The 20,731-nt window shown below is 43.2% G+C and overlaps 1 protein-coding gene across 1 annotated transcript; it reads left to right on the top strand.

Moving 5' to 3' along the window:
* The first annotated feature begins 6 nt into the window (after window positions 1–6).
* LOC119354419 (histone-lysine N-methyltransferase family member SUVH2-like) lies at window positions 7–2,384 on the top strand. Its single transcript, XM_037621149.1, has one exon. The coding sequence runs from the start codon at window positions 137–139 to the stop codon at window positions 2,147–2,149; it is 2,013 nt and encodes a 670-aa protein (XP_037477046.1). The 5' UTR covers window positions 7–136; the 3' UTR covers window positions 2,150–2,384.
* The last annotated feature ends 18,347 nt before the right edge of the window (window positions 2,385–20,731 follow it).

Raw genomic sequence — 20,731 nt, 5'->3', positions numbered from 1 at the left:
GTGCTCCCACATCCGCCACTTTGTCGCCCTCGGCGTTTCCGCCGCGCTCGTGGAGGAATTTGGGAATTGAGGATTCTCTGTTTTCGTTGTTTTAGAAGACGACGCGGAGGCCGGGTTTTTCTTTTTGGGTGGGGCAATGGAGGTCGATGAGTCCTCGCCGTCGTCGCTGCTGGCCTCGCCCTCTTCTCTTTCCTCTGACTCCATTGACCTCAATTTCCTGCCGTTCCTGAGGAGGGAGCCCAAGTCGGAGCCGGCTTCTCCTGAGCATGGCCCTCTGCCGCCACCGCTGCCGCTGCCACCGCAGGCCACGGCGGTGGTGTTCGCGGCACCGACAACGCCTGACCTGTCTTCGCCTGAGGTCCTGACGCCTCTGCAGTCGCTGCCACCAAACCCCGACGAGGACGCGCTCTTCGCGGAGTACTGCCGATTGGCGAGCCTCTACCTGTTATCAGCGGGGGCCGGGGCGATCGTGCCAGCGCCGACGCCTGAGGCCGCGGCGCCGGCGGCAGTGCAGCCTGGATCGGGGTCCGCGGCGAAGAAGCGCCGGCCGCGGTCGTCAGAGTTGGTACGGGTGTCCTCACTTAGCGTGCGGGATCAGATCTATTTTCGTGATTTGGTGCGCCGGGCGCGCATCACCTTCGAGTCGCTCCGCGGCCTGCTGCTGAAGGACGACGAGCGCGCGGAGGCGCTCGGTCTTGCGGGCGTCATCGGGCTTGGCTCAGTGGACCGGCGTCGCGTGCGCGCCGACCTGCGGGCTGCGGCGCTCATGGCCGACCGAGACCTGTGGCTCAACCGCGACCGCCGCATAGTGGGGCCGATACCTGGGATTGCTGTCGGCGATGCCTTCTTCTTCCGCATGGAGCTATGTGTGCTGGGCCTCCATGGCCAGGTGCAGGCCGGGATTGATTATCTCTCAGCAGGGCAATCTGCCTCAGGCGAGCCTATAGCCACATCTATTATTGTCTCTGGTGGGTATGAAGATGATGATGATCGTGGTGATGTACTCGTGTACACCGGCCATGGTGGCCGAGACCCCAACCTGCACAAGCATTGCGTCGACCAGAAGCTTGAGGGCGGCAATCTTGCCCTCGAGCGCAGCATGGCCTATGGTATTGAGATTCGTGTAATCCGTGCTGTCAAGTCTAAGCGCAGTCCTGTTGGAAAGGTCTACTTCTACGACGGCCTCTACAAGGTTGTTGACTACTGGCTCGACCGCGGGAAAGCAGGCTTTGGTGTTTACAAGTATAAAATGATTCGCATTGAAGGGCAGGAGCCCATGGGATCTGTGAATTATCGCGCAGCTGAACATCTTAAGGTGGATGCACTATCTATGCGACCAACTGGGTACCTGAGCTTTGATATTTCCATGGGTCGAGAGATTATGCCAGTTGCACTATATAATGATGTCGATGATGATAGGGACCCACTCTTATTTGAGTACCTGGCACGGCCAATATTCCCATCTTCTGCAATTCAAGGGAAGTTTGCTGTGGGTGGTGGTGGGTGTGGGTGCATCGAGAATTGCTCAATTGGATGTTATTGTGCAGAAAGGAATGGGGGTGAGTTTGCGTATGATAAAGCTGGTGTTCTTCTAAGGGGCAAACCACTGCTGTATGAGTGTGGTCCATATTGCCAATGCCCACCTAGCTGCCCCAACAGGGTTAGTCAGAAGGGGCTTAAGAATAGGCTTGAGGTGTTCCGGTCAAGGGAAACTGGGTGGGGTGTTCGGTCTCTGGATCTCATTAAGTCTGGCACGTTCATCTGTGAGTTTAGTGGGATTGTGCTTACTCATCAGCAGTCAGAGATAGTGGCAGCCAGTGGTGATTGTTTGGTGCATCCGAACAGGTTCCCTTCAAGGTGGTTAGATTGGGGTGATATCTCTGATGTATATCCTGAGTATGTCGCTCCGAACCATCCTGCCACTACAGACTTGAACTTTTCGATTGATGTCTCAAGGGCAAGGAATGTGGCTTGTTATTTCAGCCATAGTTGCAGTCCAAATGTATTTATTCAGTTTGTGCTGTTTGACCACTACAACGTGTCTTATCCCCACCTCATGATCTTTGCCCTGGAGAACATTCCGCCCTTGAGGGAGCTAAGCATTGACTATGGAATGATTGATGAATGGGTTGGAAAGTTAACTATGTAGTCAGTATCCACTGGAAGGCAAATTCTTCTTTCGTTTTCCTTTGTGTAACATTTTCGTAATGCTTCTCTTGGGATAGTCGAGGAGATTGCTGCTAGAAGTTACTCTGCTGGTAATATTCCCAACCCTTGCTGTAATTTTGTAGTCTTGAGCTTTACATGGTTGTATTTCAAAGTCGTTTTTTTATGTCATTCATCACCATTATATGTGGCTTATCTTATGCCTGTGTGACCTGTTCGATTTTCTCTGTTTCTTAACTTCCTTCGCGGTTTGTTCTGCTCCCACCAAGGATCATAAATCTGTTACATGTGTTATTTCTAGAATCACGAGGTATCTGGCTTATGTATGGTCAAGCCTGCTTAGTTTTCTTCCTAACAATTGCCCATCAAGCTAGCAATATTTCATAAGCAACACATATTATACAAGAGATTGATGAGCATGATAAACAGTTTAATTGAATAGCTGAGCCGCCATATGGAAAATTCAGTATTTCTGCTGCTGTTCAAGAGAGTGCTTGTTAAGAGATTCAGTTGCCATGGTTCCTTGAGCAAGATTAACATTGACATGGATTATTCTTGACACATTCAAGTTATTTGTGTTGGGACACCTAAATTAACCTTTATACTACCTTTCTATTTAGGAGATGGCAACAATATATATATAAAGTATATCACTAATCATTTCAAGTTATTTGTGTTGGGACACCTAAATTAACCTTTATACTACCTTTCTATTTAGGAGATGGCAACAATATATATAAAGTACATCACTAATCATTTGAAGAGTTTATTCTTGATTGGAACAGAACTGTTATAGTTTATAAGATGCTTTGTACAGATAGACAAGTGGAAGAAATTGTGCATAGTTCTAGTATACTAAGGCTGTATCTGTTACATTACATATACTACTCCCCCAGTACTAAATCTGCGACAATTAATATGAAGGAGGGGCTAGTACCTAACTCCCTTTGTTGATTTATTCACTTACATCAGTGGCGACCCACTGGAAATTTTATGCTTATTTTCTGAGTGATGGCCATATTATTCACTACATTCGCCACAGCAACTGACATTGGCGGTTATTTACTCTATTCTTAGACGGCTAGGGACTAGGCTAATCCATTTAATACTTCAGGGCGTTGAGTAGACGCACCATTGAAGTTCAGCAGAGTATTGTGACTTTCCCTAACAATAACAAAGGGTTGAATTATGCTTCTATGCCAGTAACTAGAATACATTCAGCTACACGACTGGATTACAAAAAAAATATCCAATGGTGAAATACTTGCTAGGTAGTATCTGTAGGCACCTTATAAAGTTTTTTCAAGATACATATTATACTCCCTCCTATCCATATTAATTGTCCCTGGTTTAGTACAACTTTGTACTTAAGATTGCCAGTAGTCTACTTTCCACTATTTGGTATTTTGACTGTCATACAGTCTTGTCCTGAGCTCACTATTTACAATTCCACATTTCTTTCTGATGCTGAAGATGGTTTGTGCAGTGAATGGAAGGTTCTTCTAATATGACTTAGATGTGCAATACTTAGGGCACATCTAGGTGTGCTTTAGCAAAACTGTTATTATAATATTGCTTGCCTTCTCACGGCGTACATGGAGTTTGTGAGCTTGAGCTCACATGCACCATTTGCTGCAGTGAAATCCAAAAAATATATTAAAACAATTTAGAAAAGTCTGGTTGTTTTTTGGCAACAAACACTGATTTGTGTTTTGCATGTGGGCAAAAGAAAAGTTGATGCTCAGCACTATATAGTGTACACATAACTTTGAATAATGACAATTGGATGCAGTCGACCAGACAGTATCTGAGCGTTGATGATCGTTAGATATTTCCTTTACTACACCAGATTTTGCCACACATACTATCTAGAAGATTATATGTTTGGCCTTAAGCCCTATGGACATTTTTCACAAAAATTAAACACGCTTCTACTTTGTTCTAAACGGGACTGGTAATGGAGCCAGGTAGCAGTTTGATCGTGGTGTAATAGGAGCATTTACTTTTGTTTGTTTCATGCATGCAAAGGTATCAAGTTACAAAACTGTGTTTGGATGTGGTGTGTAATCAGATTACATCACAGAATCAAACTGGCACTAGTTTAAATATGACATCAGTGAGCACAATTTCAAAACCATCAATTTGACATAGAATTTTAAAAAGCATTTAACATGAATAAAACACAAATACATCACTACAAAATTAGGATTTAAACACACTTCAAATAAATAGAGTGCCAGAATTTAAGGACACTTGGGAGGTATAAATGAGGCCCTTGCAATCAGCTTGCAAACCAGAATTTAAGGACACTTGGGAGGTATAAAACCACAGACACAAAATTGTAATTTACATCATTTTCCAAGTCAAGGCCCTTCGAAGCCAGTTTTTTTTTTTTTTGAAACAAGGCATAAGATTTGCCATTTTCATTAATTAAGGAGGAGTTTAAGACAAAAGCCGTCAGACGGCAAAAAGGCAAAATTACAAGACTACTCTCGCGATATAAGTGCTCTCAGGTGTTTGGCTCCCGCCAGCGCTCAAAGATGGGCCTCCTCTTTGATCTTGGCAACCACAATGGTGACCGGTGAAGCCGTGTTGTGAAAGATTCTAGCGTTCCGCTCCTTTCAAATTTCCCAGGTGAGCAGCATCATAATAGAGACTATTGCTTTCTTGATATGTCCTCCCGTGCTGATCGTCTTCAGCCACCAGTCATGCACAGTGCTTTCATGACGCCAAGCCAGCGACGAGTGGCTTTGCATGCCAAGCCAATCAACAACCTCGTTCCAAATACAAGCGGTGAATCTACACTGAAATAGAAGATGTGCGGGCGACTCCTGTGTTTGCTTGCATAGGGGGCAAATACCACAGTTTGGCCAGCCTCGCCGTTGTAGTCGGTCCGCTGTCCACACATGGTTTTGTATGACAAGCCAAGCAAAAAATTTGCATTTCGGCGGGGCCCAGCTTTTTCATATTGTGGATGAAGTTGGGCTGAGGACGTGGCCTGCAAACTGCACCATGTACATCGTAGCCGCTGAATATTCACCATTGAAAGTGAATTTCTAGGAGATAGAGTCCTTCCTATCAAGATTGAGATCAACATCATCAATCATCTCCCAAAGGGCCAAACTCCTTGATATGTGTCAGAGTCCTTGGCTAATGTCAATTTGTCGGATCCAGAAGTTACATCCAGAGCCTTGCCGACCAAACGCGCCTTCTTTTTAGATATCTTGAAAATCTCGGGCACAGCCTCCTTAGGCCGGAGGCCATTTAGCCAAGAGGATTCCCAGAAATTGGCCTTTTTGCCATCACCAATAGTCACAATTGTGGACACCGAGAAAAGATCTCTATCACTGTCGCTGAATGGCGTTTCCATTCCCGCCCAAGTTTTAGGAGGTCAGTCCATTCAAACCAGAGCCAGCGGAGGCGAAGGGCGGTCGCAAATTTCTCGATGTTAAGCACACCCAGGCCACCAAGGATCTTGGGCTTGCACCTAAGCTCCCAATTAACCTTACACTTTCCACCAGACACCTTATCACAACCAGCCCAAAGGTAAGCACGTCTCAAGCTATCGATCTTTTTTCCAAACTTCAGCAGGGAGCTCCAGTGGTGTGAGATGATAGATCGTAGTGGCCGTAAGGACCGCTTTGACCAAAACAGAGTGTCCGGGGGCAACAACATGCATAGCTGACCAAGGTGGAAGCTTGGCCGCAACTTTGTCCTCAAGGTACTGGAAGTGCACATGCTTGAGTCTCGTGACCGACAGGGGAGACCAAGATACCGCAAGGGAAAAGAGGTCCGGACCACTGGGAATGCCTGAAGGATGTCATCAAGGTCAATGTTGGCACAACGAATGGGCGCGACCAAGCTCTTGCCGCAGTTGGTGACAAGTCCAGTGACGCCCCCAAAGGCCAAAAGCGCTGAAGCTAGGAATTGGATATCTTCTTTGAAAGGAGCGACGAAGATGGCTGCATCGTCGGCATATAAGGAGGCCCGAATAGGGTTGCCACAGAGGGGATGTGCTACCTCTTGAGCACTGCGTTGGTTTTGTTGGGGAACGTAGTAATTTCAAAAAAATTCCTACACACACGCAAGATCATGGTGATGCATAACAACGAGGGAAGAGTGTGATCTACGTACCCTTGTAGACCGACAGCGGAAGCGTTATATCAACGCGGTTGATATAGTCGTACGTCTTCCCCACATATTCTACGAAGATCTTTTATCGGTCAGACCACATAACAACATACGTTGTTCCCTTTGTCATCGGTATGTTACTTGCCCGAGATTCGATCGTCGGTATCTCAATACCTAGTTCAATCTCGTTACCGGTAAGTCTCTTTACTCGTTTCATAATACATCATCTCGCAACTAACTCATTAGTTGCAATGCTTGCAAGGCTTATGTGATGTGCATTACCGAGAGGGCCGAGAGATACCTCTCCGACGATCGGAGTGACAAATCCTAATCTCGAAATACGCCAACCCAACATGTACCTTTGGAGACACCTGTAGAGTACCTTTATAATCACCCAGTTACGTTGTGACGTTTGGTAGCACACAAAGTGTTCCTCCGGCAAACGGGAGCTGCATAATCTCATAGTTATAGGAACATGTATAAGTCATGAAGAAAGCAATAGCAACATACTAAACGATCGGGTGCTAAGCTAATGGAATGGGTCATGTCAATCATATCATTCTCCTAATGATGTGATCCCGTTAATCAAATAACAACACATGTCTATGGTTAGGAAACATAACCATCTTTGATTAACGAGCTAGTCAAGTAGAGGCATACTAGTGACTTTTAGTTTGTCTATGTATTCACACAAGTATTATGTTTCCGGATAATAAAATTCTAGCATGAATAATAAACATTTATCATGATATAAGGAAATATAATAATAACATTATTATTGCCTCTAGGGCATATTTCCTTCAGTCTCCCACTTGCACTAGAGTCAATAATCTAGATTACACAGTAATGATTCTAACACCCATGGAGCTTTGGTGCTGATCATGTTTTGCTCGTGGAAGAGGCTTAGTCAATGGGTCTGCAACATTCAGATCCGTATGTATCTTGCAAATCTCTGTCTCCCACTTGGACTAGATCCCGGATGGAATTGAGGCGTCTCTTGATGTGCTTGGTTCTCTTATGAAATCTGGATTCCTTTGCCAAGGCAATTGCACCAGTATTGTCACAAAAGATTTTCATTGGACCCGATGCACTAGGTATGACACCTAGATCAGATATGAACTCCTTCATCCAGACTCCTTCGTTTGCTGCTTCCGAAGCAGCTATGTACTCTGCTTCACATGTAGATCCCGCCACAACGTTTTGTTTAGAACTGCACCAACTGACAGCTCCACCATTTAATGTAAACACGTATCCGGTTTGCGATTTAGAATCGTCCGGATCAGTGTCAAAGCTTGCATCAACGTAACCATTTACGATGAGCTCTTTTTCACCTCCATATATGAGAAACATATCCTTAGTCCTTTTCAGGTATTTCAGGATGTTCTTGACCGCTGTCCAGTGATCCACTCCTGGATTACTTTGGTACCTCCCTGCTAGACTTATAGCAAGACACACATCAGGTCTGGTACACAACATTGCATACATGATAGAGCCTATGGCTGAAGCATAGGGAACATCTTTCATTTTCTCTCTATCTTCTGCATTGGTCGGGCATTGAGTCTTACTCAATTTCACACCTTGTAACACAGGCAAGAATCCTTTCTTTGCTTGATCCATTTTGAACTTTTTCAAAACTTTGTCAAGGTATGTGCTTTGTGAAAGTCCAATTAAGCGTCTTGATCTATCTCTATAGATCTTAGTGCCTAATATGTAAGCAGCTTCACCGAGGTCTTTCATTGAAAAACTCTTATTCAAGTATCCTTTTATGCTATCCAGAAATTCTATATCATTTCTGATTAGTAATATGTCATCTACATATAATATCAGAAATGCTACAGAGCTCCCACTCACTTTCTTGTAAATACATGCTTCTCCAAAAGTCTGTACAAAACCAAATGTTTTGATCACACTATCAAAGCATTTATTCCAACTCTGAGAGGCTTGCACCAGTCCATAAATGGATCGCTAGAGCTTGCACACTTTGTTAGCTCCCTTTGGATCGACAAAACCTTCCGGCTGCATCATATACAACTCTTCTTCGAGAAATCCATTCAAGAACGTAGTTTTGACATCCATCCGCCAAATCTCATAATCATAAAATGCGGCAATTGCTAACATGATTTGGACAGACTTAAGCATCGCTACGGGTGAGAAGGTCTCATCGTAGTCAATCCCTTGAACTTGTCGAAAACCTTTTGCGACAAGTCGAGCTTTGTAGACAGTAACATTACCGTCAGCGTCAATCTTCTTCTTGAAGATCCATTTAATCTCAATGGCTTGCCGATCATCGGGCAAGTCAACCAAAGTCCACACTTTGTTCTCATACATGGATCCCATCTCAGATTTCATGGCCTCAAACCATTTCGCGGAATCTGGGCTCATCATCGCTTCCTCATAGTTCGTAGGTTCGTCATGGTCAAGTAACATGACCTCCAGAACAGGATTACTGTACCACTCTGGTGCAGATCTCACTCTGGTTTACCTACGAGGTTCGGTAGTAACTTGATCTCAAGTTAAATGATCATCATCATTAGCTTCCTCACTAATTGGTGTAGTAGTCACAGGAACAGATTTATGTGATGAACTACTTTCCAATAAGGGAGTAGGTACAGTTACCTCATCAAGTTCTACTTTCCTCCCACTCACTTCTTTCGAGAGAAACTCCTTCTCTAGAAAGGATCCATTCTTAGCAACGAATGTCTTGCCTTCGGATCTGTGATAGAAGGTGTATCCAACAGTCTCCTTTTGGTATCCTATGAAGACGCACTTCTCCAATTTGGGTTTGAGTTTATCAGGATGAAACTTTTTCATATAAGCATTGCAACCCCAAACTTTAAGAAATGACAACTTTGGTTTGTTGCCAAACCACAGTTCATACGGTGTCGTCTCAACGGATTTAGATGGTGCCCCTTTTTTTAACATGAATGCAGCTGTCTCTAATGCATAACCCCAAAACTTTAGTGGTAAATCGGTAAGAAACATCATAGATCGTACCATATCAAGTAAAGTACGATTACGACGTTCGGACACACCATTACGCTGTGGTGTTCCGGGTGGCGTGAGTTGCGAAACTATTCCGCATTGTTTCAAATATAGACCAAACTCGTAACTCAAATATTCTCCTCCACGATCAGATCGTAGAAACTTTATTTTCTTGTTACAATGATTTTCAACTTCACTCTGAAATTCTTTGAACTTTTCAAATGTTTCAGACTTATGTTTCATTAAGTAGATATACCCATATCTGCTTAAATCATCTGTGAAGGTGAGAAAATAACGATATCCGCCACGAGCTTCAACATTCATTGGACCACATACATCTGTATGTATGATTTCCAACAAATCTGTTGCTCTCTCTATAGTACCGGAGAACGGTGTTTTAGTCATCTTGCCCATGAGGCACGGTTCGCAATTACCAAGTGATTCATAATCAAGTGGTTCCAAAAGTCCATCAGTATGGAGTTTCTTCATGCGTTTTACACCGATATGACCTAAACGGCAGTGCCACAAATAAGTTGCACTATCATTATCAACTCTGCATCTTTTGGCTTCAGCATTATGAATATGTGTATCACTACTATCGAGATTCATCAAAAATAGACCACTCTTCAAGGGCGCATGACCATAAAAGATATTGCTCATATAAATAGAACAACCATTATTCTCTGATTTAAATGAATAACCGTCTCGCATCAAACAAGATCCAGATATAATGTTCATGCTCAACGCTGGCACCAAATAACAATTATTTAGGTCTAATACTAATCTCGATGGTAGATGTAGAGGTAGCGTGCCGACCGCGATCACATCGACTTTGGAACCATTTGCCACGCGCATTGTCAACTCGTCCTTCGCCAGTGTTCGCTTAATCCGTAGTCCCTGTTTCGAGTTGCAAATATTAGCAACAGAACCAGTATCAAATACCCAGGTGCTACTGCGAGCTCTAGTAAGGTACACATCAATAACATGTATATCACATATACCTTTGTTCACCTTGCCATCCTTCTTATCCGCCAAATACTTCGGGCAGTTCCGCTTCCAGTGACCAGTCTGCTTGCAGTAGAAGCACTCAGTTTCAGGCTTAGGTCCAGATTTGGGTTTCTTCTCTTGAGCAGCAACTTGCTTGCTGTTCTTTTTGAAGTTCCCCTTCTTCTTCCCTTTGCCCTTTTACTTGAAACCAGTGGTCTTGTTGACCATCAACACTTGATGCTCCTTTTTGATTTCTACCTCCGAAGCTTTTAGCATTGCGAAGAGCTCGGGAATAGTCTTATTCATCCCTTGCATATTATAGTTCATCACAAAGCTCTTGTAGATAGGTGGCAGTGATTGGAGAATTCTGTCAATGACGCAATCATCTGGAAGATTAACTCCCAATTGAATCAAGTGATTATTATACTCAGACATTTTGAGTATATGCTCACTGACAGAACTGTTCTCCTCCATCTTGCAGCTATAGAATTTATTGGAGACTTCATATCTCTCAATCCGGGCATTTGCTTGAAATATTAACTTCAACTCCTGGAACATCTCATATGCTCCATGACGTTCAAAACGTCTTTGAAGTCCCGATTCTAAGTCGTTAAGCATGGTGCACTAAACTATCAAGTAGTCATCATATTGAGCTAGCCAAACGTTCATAACGTCTGCATCTGCTCCTGCAATATGTCTGTCACCTAGCGGTGCATCAAGGACATAATTCTTCTGTGCAGCAATGAGGATAATCCTCAAGTTACGGACCCAGTCCGTGTAATTTCTACCATCATCTTTCAACTTTGCTTTCTCAAGGAACGCATTAAAATTCAACAGAACAACAACACGGGCCATCTATCTACAATCAAACATAAACAAGCAAGATACTACCAGGTACTAAGTTCATGATAAATTTAAGTTCAATTAATCATATTACTTAAGAACTCCCACTTAGAAAGACATCCCTCTAATCTTCTAAGTGATTACGTGATCCAAATCAACTAAACCATAACCAATCATCACGTGAAATGGAGTAGTTTTCAATGGTGAACATCGCTATGTTGATCATATCTACTATATGATTCACGATCGACCTTTTGGTCTCAGTGTTACGAGGCCATATCTGCATATGCTAGGCTCGTCAAGTTTAACCTGAGTATTCTGCGTGTGCAAAACTGGCTTGCACCCGTTGTAGATGGACGTAGAGCTTCTCACACCCGATCATCACGTGGTGTCTGGGCACGACGAACTTTGGCAACGGTGCATACTCAGGGAGAACACTTTTATCTTGAAATTTAGTGAGAGATCATCTTATAATGCTACCGTCAATCAAAGCAAGATAAGATGCATAAAAGATAAACATCACATGCAATCAATATAAGTGATATGATATGGTCATCATCATCTTGTGCTTGTGATCTCCATCTCCGAAGCATCGTCATGATCACCATCGTCACCGGCGCGATACCTTGATCACCATCGTAGCATCGTTATCGTCTCGCCAATCTTATGCTTCCACGACTATCTCTACCGCTTAGTGATAAAGTAAAGCATTACAGCGCAATTGCATTGCATACAATAAAGCGACAACCATATGGCTCCTGCCAGTTGCCGATAACTCGGTTACAAAACATGATCATCTGATACAATAAAATTTAGCATCATGTCTTGACCATATCACATCACAACATGCCCTGCAAAAACAAGTTAGACGTCTTCTACTTTGTTGTTGCAAGTTTTACGTGGCTGCTACGGGCTTAAGCAAGAACTAATCTTACCTACGCATCAAAAACACAATGATAGTTTGCCAAGTTGGTGCTGTTTTAACCTTCGCAAGGACCGGGCGTAGCCACACTCGGTTCAACTAAAGTTGGAGAAACTGACACCCGCTAGCCACCTTTGTGCAAAGCACGTCAGGAGAACCGGTCTCGCGTAAGTGTACGCGTAATGTCGGTCCGGGCCGCTTCGTCCAACAATACCGCCGAACCAAAGTATGACATGCTGGTAAGCAGAATGACTTATATCGCCCACAACTCACTTGTGTTCTACTCGTGCATATAACATCAACACATAAAACCTAGGCTCGGATGCCACTGTTGGGGAACATAGTAATTTCAAAAAATTTCCTACGCACACGCAAGATCATGGTGATGCATAGCAACGAGGGGAGAGTGTGATCTACGTACCCTTGTAGACCGACAACAGAAGCGTTATATCAATGCGGTTGATGTAGTCGTACGTCTTCACGATCCGACCGATCCAAGCACCGAAACTACGACACCTCCGAGTTTCAGCACACATTCAGCTCGATGACGATCCCCGGACTCCGATCCAGCAAAGTGTCGGGGAAGAGTTCCGTCAGCACGACGGCGTGGTGACGATCTTGATGTTCAACTGTCGCAGGGCTTCGCCTAAGCACCACTACAATATTATCGAGGATTATGGTGGAAGGGGGCACCGCACACGGCTAAGAAAACGATCACGAGGATCAACTTGTGTGTCTAGGGCTGCCTCCGTACATAAAGGAGCCAAGGAGGGGTGCGGCCGACCCTAGTAGGAGGCGCGCAGGAGGAGTCCTACTCCTACCGGGAGTAGGACTCCCCTCCCTTTCCTTGTCCAAGTAGGAGAGGGGGAAGGAAGGGAGAGAAGAGAGGAAGGAAAGGGGGGGGGGCGCCGCCCCTCCCTCCTTGTCCAATTCGGACTAGGGGGAGAGGGGGCGCGCGGCCTGCCCTGGCTGCCTCTCCTCTTCTCCACTTTAGGCCCATGAGGCCCATTAACCCCCCGGGGGGTTCCGGTAACCCCCCGGTACTCTGGTTTTATCCGAAACTTCCCCGGAACACTTCCGGTGTCCGAATATAGTCGTTCAATATATCAATCTTTATGTCTCGACCATTTCAAGACTCCTCGTTATGTCCGTGATCATATCCGGGACTCCGAACTAACTTCGGTACATCAAAACTCATAAACTCATAATATAACTATCATTGAAACCTTAAGTGTGTGGACCCTACGGGTTCGAGAACAATGTAGACATGACCGAGACACGTCTCCGGTCAATAACCAATAGCGGAACCTGGATGCTCATATTGGCTCCCACATATTCTACGAAGATCTTTTATCAGTCAGACCGTATAACAACATACGTTGTTCCCTTTGTCATCGGTATGTTACTTGCCCGAGATTCGATCGTCGGTATCTCAATACCTAGTTCAATCTCGTTACCGGTAAGTCTCTTTACTCGTTTCGTAATACATCATCTCGCAACTAACTCATTAGTTGCAATGCTTTCAAGGCTTATGTGATGTGCATTACCGAGAGGGCCCAGAGATACCTCTCCGACGATCGGAGTGACAAATCCTAATCTCGAAACACGCCAACCCAACATGTACCTTTGGAGACACCTGTAGAGTACCTTTATAATCACCCAGTTACGTTGTGACGTTTGGTAGCACACAAAGTGTTCCTCCGGCAAACGGGAGTTGCATAATCTCATAGTTATAGGAACATGTATAAGTCATGAAGAAAGCAATAGCAACATACTAAACGATCGGGTGCTAAGCTAATGGAATGGGTCATGTCAATCATATCATTCTCCTAATGATGTGATCCCGTTAATCAAATAACAACACATGTCTATGGTTAGGAAACATAACCATCTTTGATTAACGAGCTAGTCAAGTAGAGGCATACTAGTGACTTTTAGTTTGTCTATGTATTCACACAAGTATTATGTTTCCGGATAATACAATTCTAGCATGAATAATAAAAATTTATCATGATATAAGGAAATATAATAATAACATTATTATTGCCTCTAGGGCATATTTCCTTCAGGTTTTCCCTTGAAGAGGAAAGGGTGATGCAGTAGAGCAGCGTAAGTGTTTCCCTCAGTTTTTGAGAACCAATCAATCCAGTAGGAGGCCAGGCACGAGTCCCTCGCACCTACACAAACAAATAAACTCCTCGCAACCAACACGGTAAAGGGGTTGTCAATCCCTTCACGGTCACCTACGAGAGGGAGATCTGATAGATATGATAAGGTAATATTTTTGGTATTTTTATGATAAAAAGAAATAAAGATGCAAGTAAAATAAATGGCAAAGGAAATAACTAAGCATGGAAGATTAATATGATGAAAAATAGACCCGGGGGCCATAGGTTTCACTAGAGGCTTCTCTCGAGAGCATAAGTATTACGGTGGGTGAACAAATTACTGTTGAGCAATTGACAGAATTGAGCATAGTTATGAGAATATCTAGTTATGATCATGTATATAGGCATCACGTCCAAGACAAGTAGACCGACTCCTGCCTGCATCTACTACTATTACTCCACACATCGTCCGCTATCCAGCATGCATCTAGAGTATTAAGTTCAAGAGAACAGAGTAACGCTTTAAGCAAGATGACATGATGTAGAGGGATAAACTCATGCAATATGATATAAACCCCATCTTGTTATCCTCGATGGCAACTATACAATATGTGCCTTGCTGCCCCTACTGTCACTGGGAAAGGACACCGCAAGATTGAACCCAAAGCTAAGCACTTCTCCCATTTCAAGAAAGATCAATCTAGTAGGCCAAACCAAACTGATAATTCGAAGAGACTTGCAAAGATAACCAATCATACATAAAAGAATTCAGAGAAGATTCAAATATTGTTCATAGATAAACTTGATCATAAACCCACAATCCATCGGTCTCAACAAACACACTGCAAAAGAAGATTACATCGAATAGATCTCCACAAGAGAGGGGGAGAACTTTGTATTGAGATCCAAAAAGAGAGAAGAAGCCATCTAGCTAATAACTATGGACCCGTAGGTCTGAAGTAAACTACTCACACTTCATCGGAGAGGCTATGGTGTTGATGTAGAAGCCCTTCGTGATCGATACCCCCTCCGACGGAGCTCCGGAAAAGGCCCCAAGATGGGATCTCGTGGATACAGAAAGTTACGGCGGTGGAATTAAGGTTTTGGCTCCGTATCTGGTAGTTTGGGGGTACGTAGGTATATATAGGAGGAAGGAGTACGTCGGTGGAGCAACATGGGCCCCACGAGGGTGGAGGGTGCACCTGGGGGGTAGGCGCGCCCCCTCCCTCGTGCCTTCCTGGTTGATTGCTTGACGTAGGGTCCAAGTCCTCTGGATCATGTTTGTTCCAAAAATCACGTCCCCGAAGGTTTCATTCCGTTTGGACTCCATTTGATATTCTTTTTCTGCGAAACCCTAAAATAGGCAAAAAAAAACAACAATTCTGGGCTGGGCCTCCGGTTAATAGGTTAGTCAAAATAATATAGAAGTGTATAATAAAGCCCAATAATGTCCAAAATAGGATATAATATAGCATGGAACAATCAAAAATTATAGATACATTGGAGACGTATCAAGCATCCCCAAGCTTAATTCCTGCTCGTCCTTGAGTAGGTAAATGATAAAAAATAGAATTTTGATGTGGAATGCTACTTGGAATGTAATTCTCTTAATTGTGGTATGAATATTCAGATCCGAAAGATTCAAGACAAAAGTTTAATATTGACATAGAAATAATAATACTTCAAGCATACTAACTAAGCAATTATGTCTCTTCAAAATAACATCGCCAAAGAAAGTTATCCCTACAAAATCATATAGTCTGGCTATGCTCCATCTTCACCACACAAAGTATTCAAATCTTGCACAACCCCGATGACAAGCCAATCAATTGTTTCATACTTTTGGTGTTCTGAAACTTTTTCAATCTGCACGCAATACATGAGCGTGAGCCATGGACATAGCACTATAGGTGGAATAGAATGGTGGTTGTGGAGAAGACAAAAAGGGAGAAGATAGTCTCACATCAACTAGGCGTATCAACGGGCTATGGAGATGCCCATCAATAGATATCAATGTGAGTGAGCAGGGATTGCCATGCACGAATGCACTAGAGCTATAAGTATATGAAAGCTCAACAAAAAGAAACTAAGTGGGTGTGCATCCAACTTGCTTGCTCACGAAGACCTAGGGAATTTGAGGAAGCCCATAGTTGGAATATACAAGCCAAGTTCTGTAATGAAAAATTCCCACAAGTATATGAAAGTGATAGCATAAGAGACTCTCTATCATGAAGATCATGGTGCTACTTTGAAGCATAAGTGTGGAGAAAAAGGATAGTAGTATTGCCCCTTTTTATTTATTCTTTTTGGGCCTTTTTTATTTGGCCTTTCTCTCTCTCTCTCTCTCTCTCTCTCTCTCTCTCTCTCTTTATTGAGACAATACTCTATGAATGATGATCATCACACTTCTATTTGTTTACAACTCAATGATTACAACTCGATACTAGAACAAAGTATGACTCTATATGAATGCCTCCGGCGGTGTACCGGGATAGCAATGATGCATGAGTGAGTTATATGAAAGAATTATGAACGGTGGCTTTGCCACAACTAAAATGTCAACTACACGATCATGCGAAGCAATATGACAATGATGGAGCGTGTCACAGTAAACGGAACGGTGGAAAGTTGCATGGCAATATATCTCGGAATGGCTATGGAAATGCCATGATAGGTAGGTATGGTGGCTGTTTTGAGGAAGGTATATGGTTGAAGGAAATATGCCCTAGAGGCAATAATAAAGTTATTATTTATTTCCTTATTTCATGATAAATGTTTATTATTCATGCTAGAATTGTATTAACGGGAAACATAATACATGTGTGAATACATAGACAAACATAGTGTCACTAGTATGCCTCTACTTGACTAGCTCATTGATCAAAGATGGTTAAGTTTCCTAACCATAGACATGAGTTGTTATTTGATCAATGGTATCACATCATTAGGAGAATGATGTGATTGACTAGAGCCATTCCGTTAGCTTAGCACTTGCTTGTTTATTTACTGCTATTGCTTTCTTCATGACTTATACATGTTCTTATGACTATGAGATTATACAACTCCCGAATACCGGAGGAACACTTTTTGTGCTACCAAACGTCACAACGTAACTGGGTGATTATAAAGGTACTCTATATGTGTCTCCGATGGTACTTGTTGAGTTGGCATAGATCAAGATTAGGATTTGTCACTTCGATTGTCGGAGAGGTATCTCTGGGCCCTCTCGGTAATACACATCACTATAAGCCTTGCAAGCATGATAACTAATGAGTTAGTTACGGGATGATGTATTACGGAACGAGTAAAGAGACTTACCGGTAACGAGATTGAACTAGGTATTGGGATACCGACAATCGAATCTCGGGCAAGTAACATACAAATGACAAAGAGAACAACGCATAGTGTTGTGCGGTTTAACCGATAAAGATCTTCATAGAATATGTAGGAACCAATATAAGCATCCAGGTTCCGCTATTGGTTATTGACCGGAGACGTGTCTCGGTCATGTCTACATAGTTCTCGAACCCGTAGGGTCCGCACGCTTAAAGTTTTGTGACGATCGGTTTTATGAGTTTATATGTTTTGATGTACCGAAGGTAGTTCAGAGTCCCGGATTTGATCGCGGACATGACGAGGAGTCTCGAAATGGTCGAGACGTAAAGATTGATATATTGGAAGCCTACATTTGGACATCGGAATAGTTCCGGGTGAAATCGGGATTTTACCGGAGGGGTTACCGGAGCCCCCCGGGGACTAATGGGCCTTTTTTGGCCATAAGGGAAAGATAGAGGTGCCGGCCTAGGGCAGGAAGCGCGCCCCCTTCCTCCTGTCCGAATTGTACTAGGAGAAGGGGGGCGGCGCCCCCCTTTTATAGCGACCAAACCTCAAACGGTCCAATCTCTGTGCTCAGGTGTCATCCCTGGATCAGTAATGCTGACACCACACAATACTTGAAGGATTTATAACAGAGTAGCAATCACACACTTATTACATCGAGTGTCTCAAAAGAGAACTTATTACAATAAATATGGCTTAAGGCCATCTAATAACGATAAAAGTGGAAGGCTTGGAAGATAAGTGAGTCCATCAACTCCAACGGCATCACTGAGTATAGAACCACGACCTAAAGGCACCTTAATCATCGTCTGAAAAGTCTGCAACATGAACGTTTCAGCCCAAAACGGGCCAGCACATGGAATATGCTGGCAATGTAACACATAGAGAGTAATGGAAGAAATAGGCTATACTATGCATATTTGGCTCGTGGAAAGCTCTATGGTTACAGTTTTGCGTAAAGCCAATTTTTCCCTACTGCAAAGGAATAAATTTATTTAACTATCATGGTAGTTGTTAAACATTGAGAATGGTTGACAGCATTCTCAATCCCAATTAAGCATCATCATTAAACAAACCCAACAAAATTAATTAGAGTAACATGATGAGATTCACATGATAATCCAGATACTAGATACTCAAGATGTCCATAACCGGGGACACGGCTAACCATGATTAGTTTATACACTCTGCAGAGGTTTGCGCACTTTTCCCCACAAGACTCGATCTCCTCCGTTGGATTTCTCGCACTGCAGGGTGTTTGAGAAACGGATGATCGAGACATAGTCTTTCAGAAACACTAGCACCTTACGATGGGTAGACCGTACCACCTACATCCCATACATCTACTAGTCTACCACTGTAAGAGTTCGCACGACTTAGTCAACTATGCTAGAGCCCATAGTAGCTTGTGGCTGCACACAGAAGTTTCTAGCATGAATAATCTCATGATCCCTTTGGGCCTGGGTGGCGGTCCAAAAGAAAAACAGGCAATCGCTGGAATACCCAGGTGCCTCAGTCCACCCAGATGTGTATTTAAGTTGCCACCTTAGATAAACCATTAATTTTAACAATCTCACATCTGTTATGGATACACTCACCCAATCCACGTCTACTAGCATAGCATGGCATAATAAGCAAACGTAGAAGTAACTCCCAAAGGTTTGAAAATAAACAGGTAATAGGTACTACCTTAACTACTTCCCAAATCCATAATTTAATTAGATCCTAAACATGCAATGGTGTGAGGATTGATCTAATGCAATAAAACTGGGTAGTAGGAGGTATGATCAAAGTGTTACTTGCCTTGCTGATGATCCGGAAAACCTAGCGATTCGAAGTAGCAAGCGGCACACTCCAGGTACTCTATCGCAAACAAACAAGCATACAATAAGTACTCAACTAATGCACAGGTAAAACTCGAATAAGGGATCTAACCAGAAAGTTCAACTTAAGAACTCCGGTTGGCAAAAAGAATCGAATCGAACGAAGCAACGAAAGACAAACGACAAAAGAAACAGGCTCCCTTTACTATTATGGATCTAGGGCAATTTTTACACGGGCAAAAACTTGTTTGAGTTGATTAAAAGGAAAGAGGGTTTCGAGATGAAACTCCAGGCGCTTGAATCGCCTGATTACGATAAACGAGCGAAAAGTTATACTAGAACGAAAATCGGATCAGGAATCGCGATCAGAAAAATCACGGATTTAATCCGAGAAAAAGAAAAACGACAAACAGATTAACGAACGAACGTTCGTTATCTAGATCTAAACGATGAACGCGTTCGTTTAAAGAAACGAACGAGCGAACGCTCGCTAATTAACTAAACCGGAAAAAAACCGATCTAACAAAAAAAATAGATCTATTTTTTAAAAAAACCGATCGGTTTTCTTCGTGAAAACCGAGGCAACGACGTCTACCTCGGCGCCTCCGGCGAACGGCGGGGAGGGGCGGCGGGGGGGGGGGCTAGGGTTAGGGTTAGGGCGGCGGGGCGGCTTGGGCTGTCCCGGGCCTCGGGCGGCGCTACTTAAAGCCCCGGCCAGGCGGAGTCCTGGCCGGTTACGGCCCAAAGTCGGTTCGGACCTTTTTTTTAAAATAATAACGCTCGGGAAAAAAAAACAAAAGAAATACTAAACGGACTCCAAAAATCCCAAAATAAATTTTCCCCAACTTCTAAAATCAAGCCGCACAGGATGAACGTTTATTTGGGGCCTAAATGCAATTTTGAAAAAACGCATTTTTCCTAAATTCAAATAAAATAGCAAATAGAACCAAAGTAAAATCTTATTTGACTTTTTTTTATTAAATCCTCAATATTTCTTTATTTTGGGAAAGTCATTTTATTCCCTCTCTCATATTTTTATAATAGAAATAATTGAAGATAAAATAAATAAAATCAAATGATCATATTTTCAAAATTTGAGAAAACTCAAATATGAAAATAACGAAATCCCCAACTCTCTCCGTTGGTCCTTGAGTTGCGTAGAATTTTCTAGGATCAGCCAATATGCAATAAAATATGATATGCAATAGTGATCTATTGTATAACATTCCAAATTGAAAATTTGGGACGTTACAAACCTACCCCCTTAAGATGAATCTCGCCCTCGAAATTCGGGTTGGCTAGAAAATAGGTGAGGGTGGTCCTTCAGCAATTCTTCCTCTCGCTCCCAGGTGGCTTCATCCTCCATGTGGTGGCTCCACTGGACTTTGCAAAACTTTATAACCTTGCTGCGAGTGACTCGGCTGGCATAC

Source organism: Triticum dicoccoides, chromosome 2A (assembly GCF_002162155.2).
Source record: "Triticum dicoccoides isolate Atlit2015 ecotype Zavitan chromosome 2A, WEW_v2.0, whole genome shotgun sequence".
NCBI lineage: Eukaryota > Viridiplantae > Streptophyta > Magnoliopsida > Poales > Poaceae > Triticum > Triticum dicoccoides.
This window is presented reverse-complemented; position numbering and strand designations above follow the sequence as displayed.

Coding starts and splice junctions, on each gene's coding strand:
- LOC119354419 (XM_037621149.1), top strand. CDS start 137: ATGGAGGTCGATGAGTCCTCGCCGTCGTCGCTGCTGGCCTCGCCCTCT.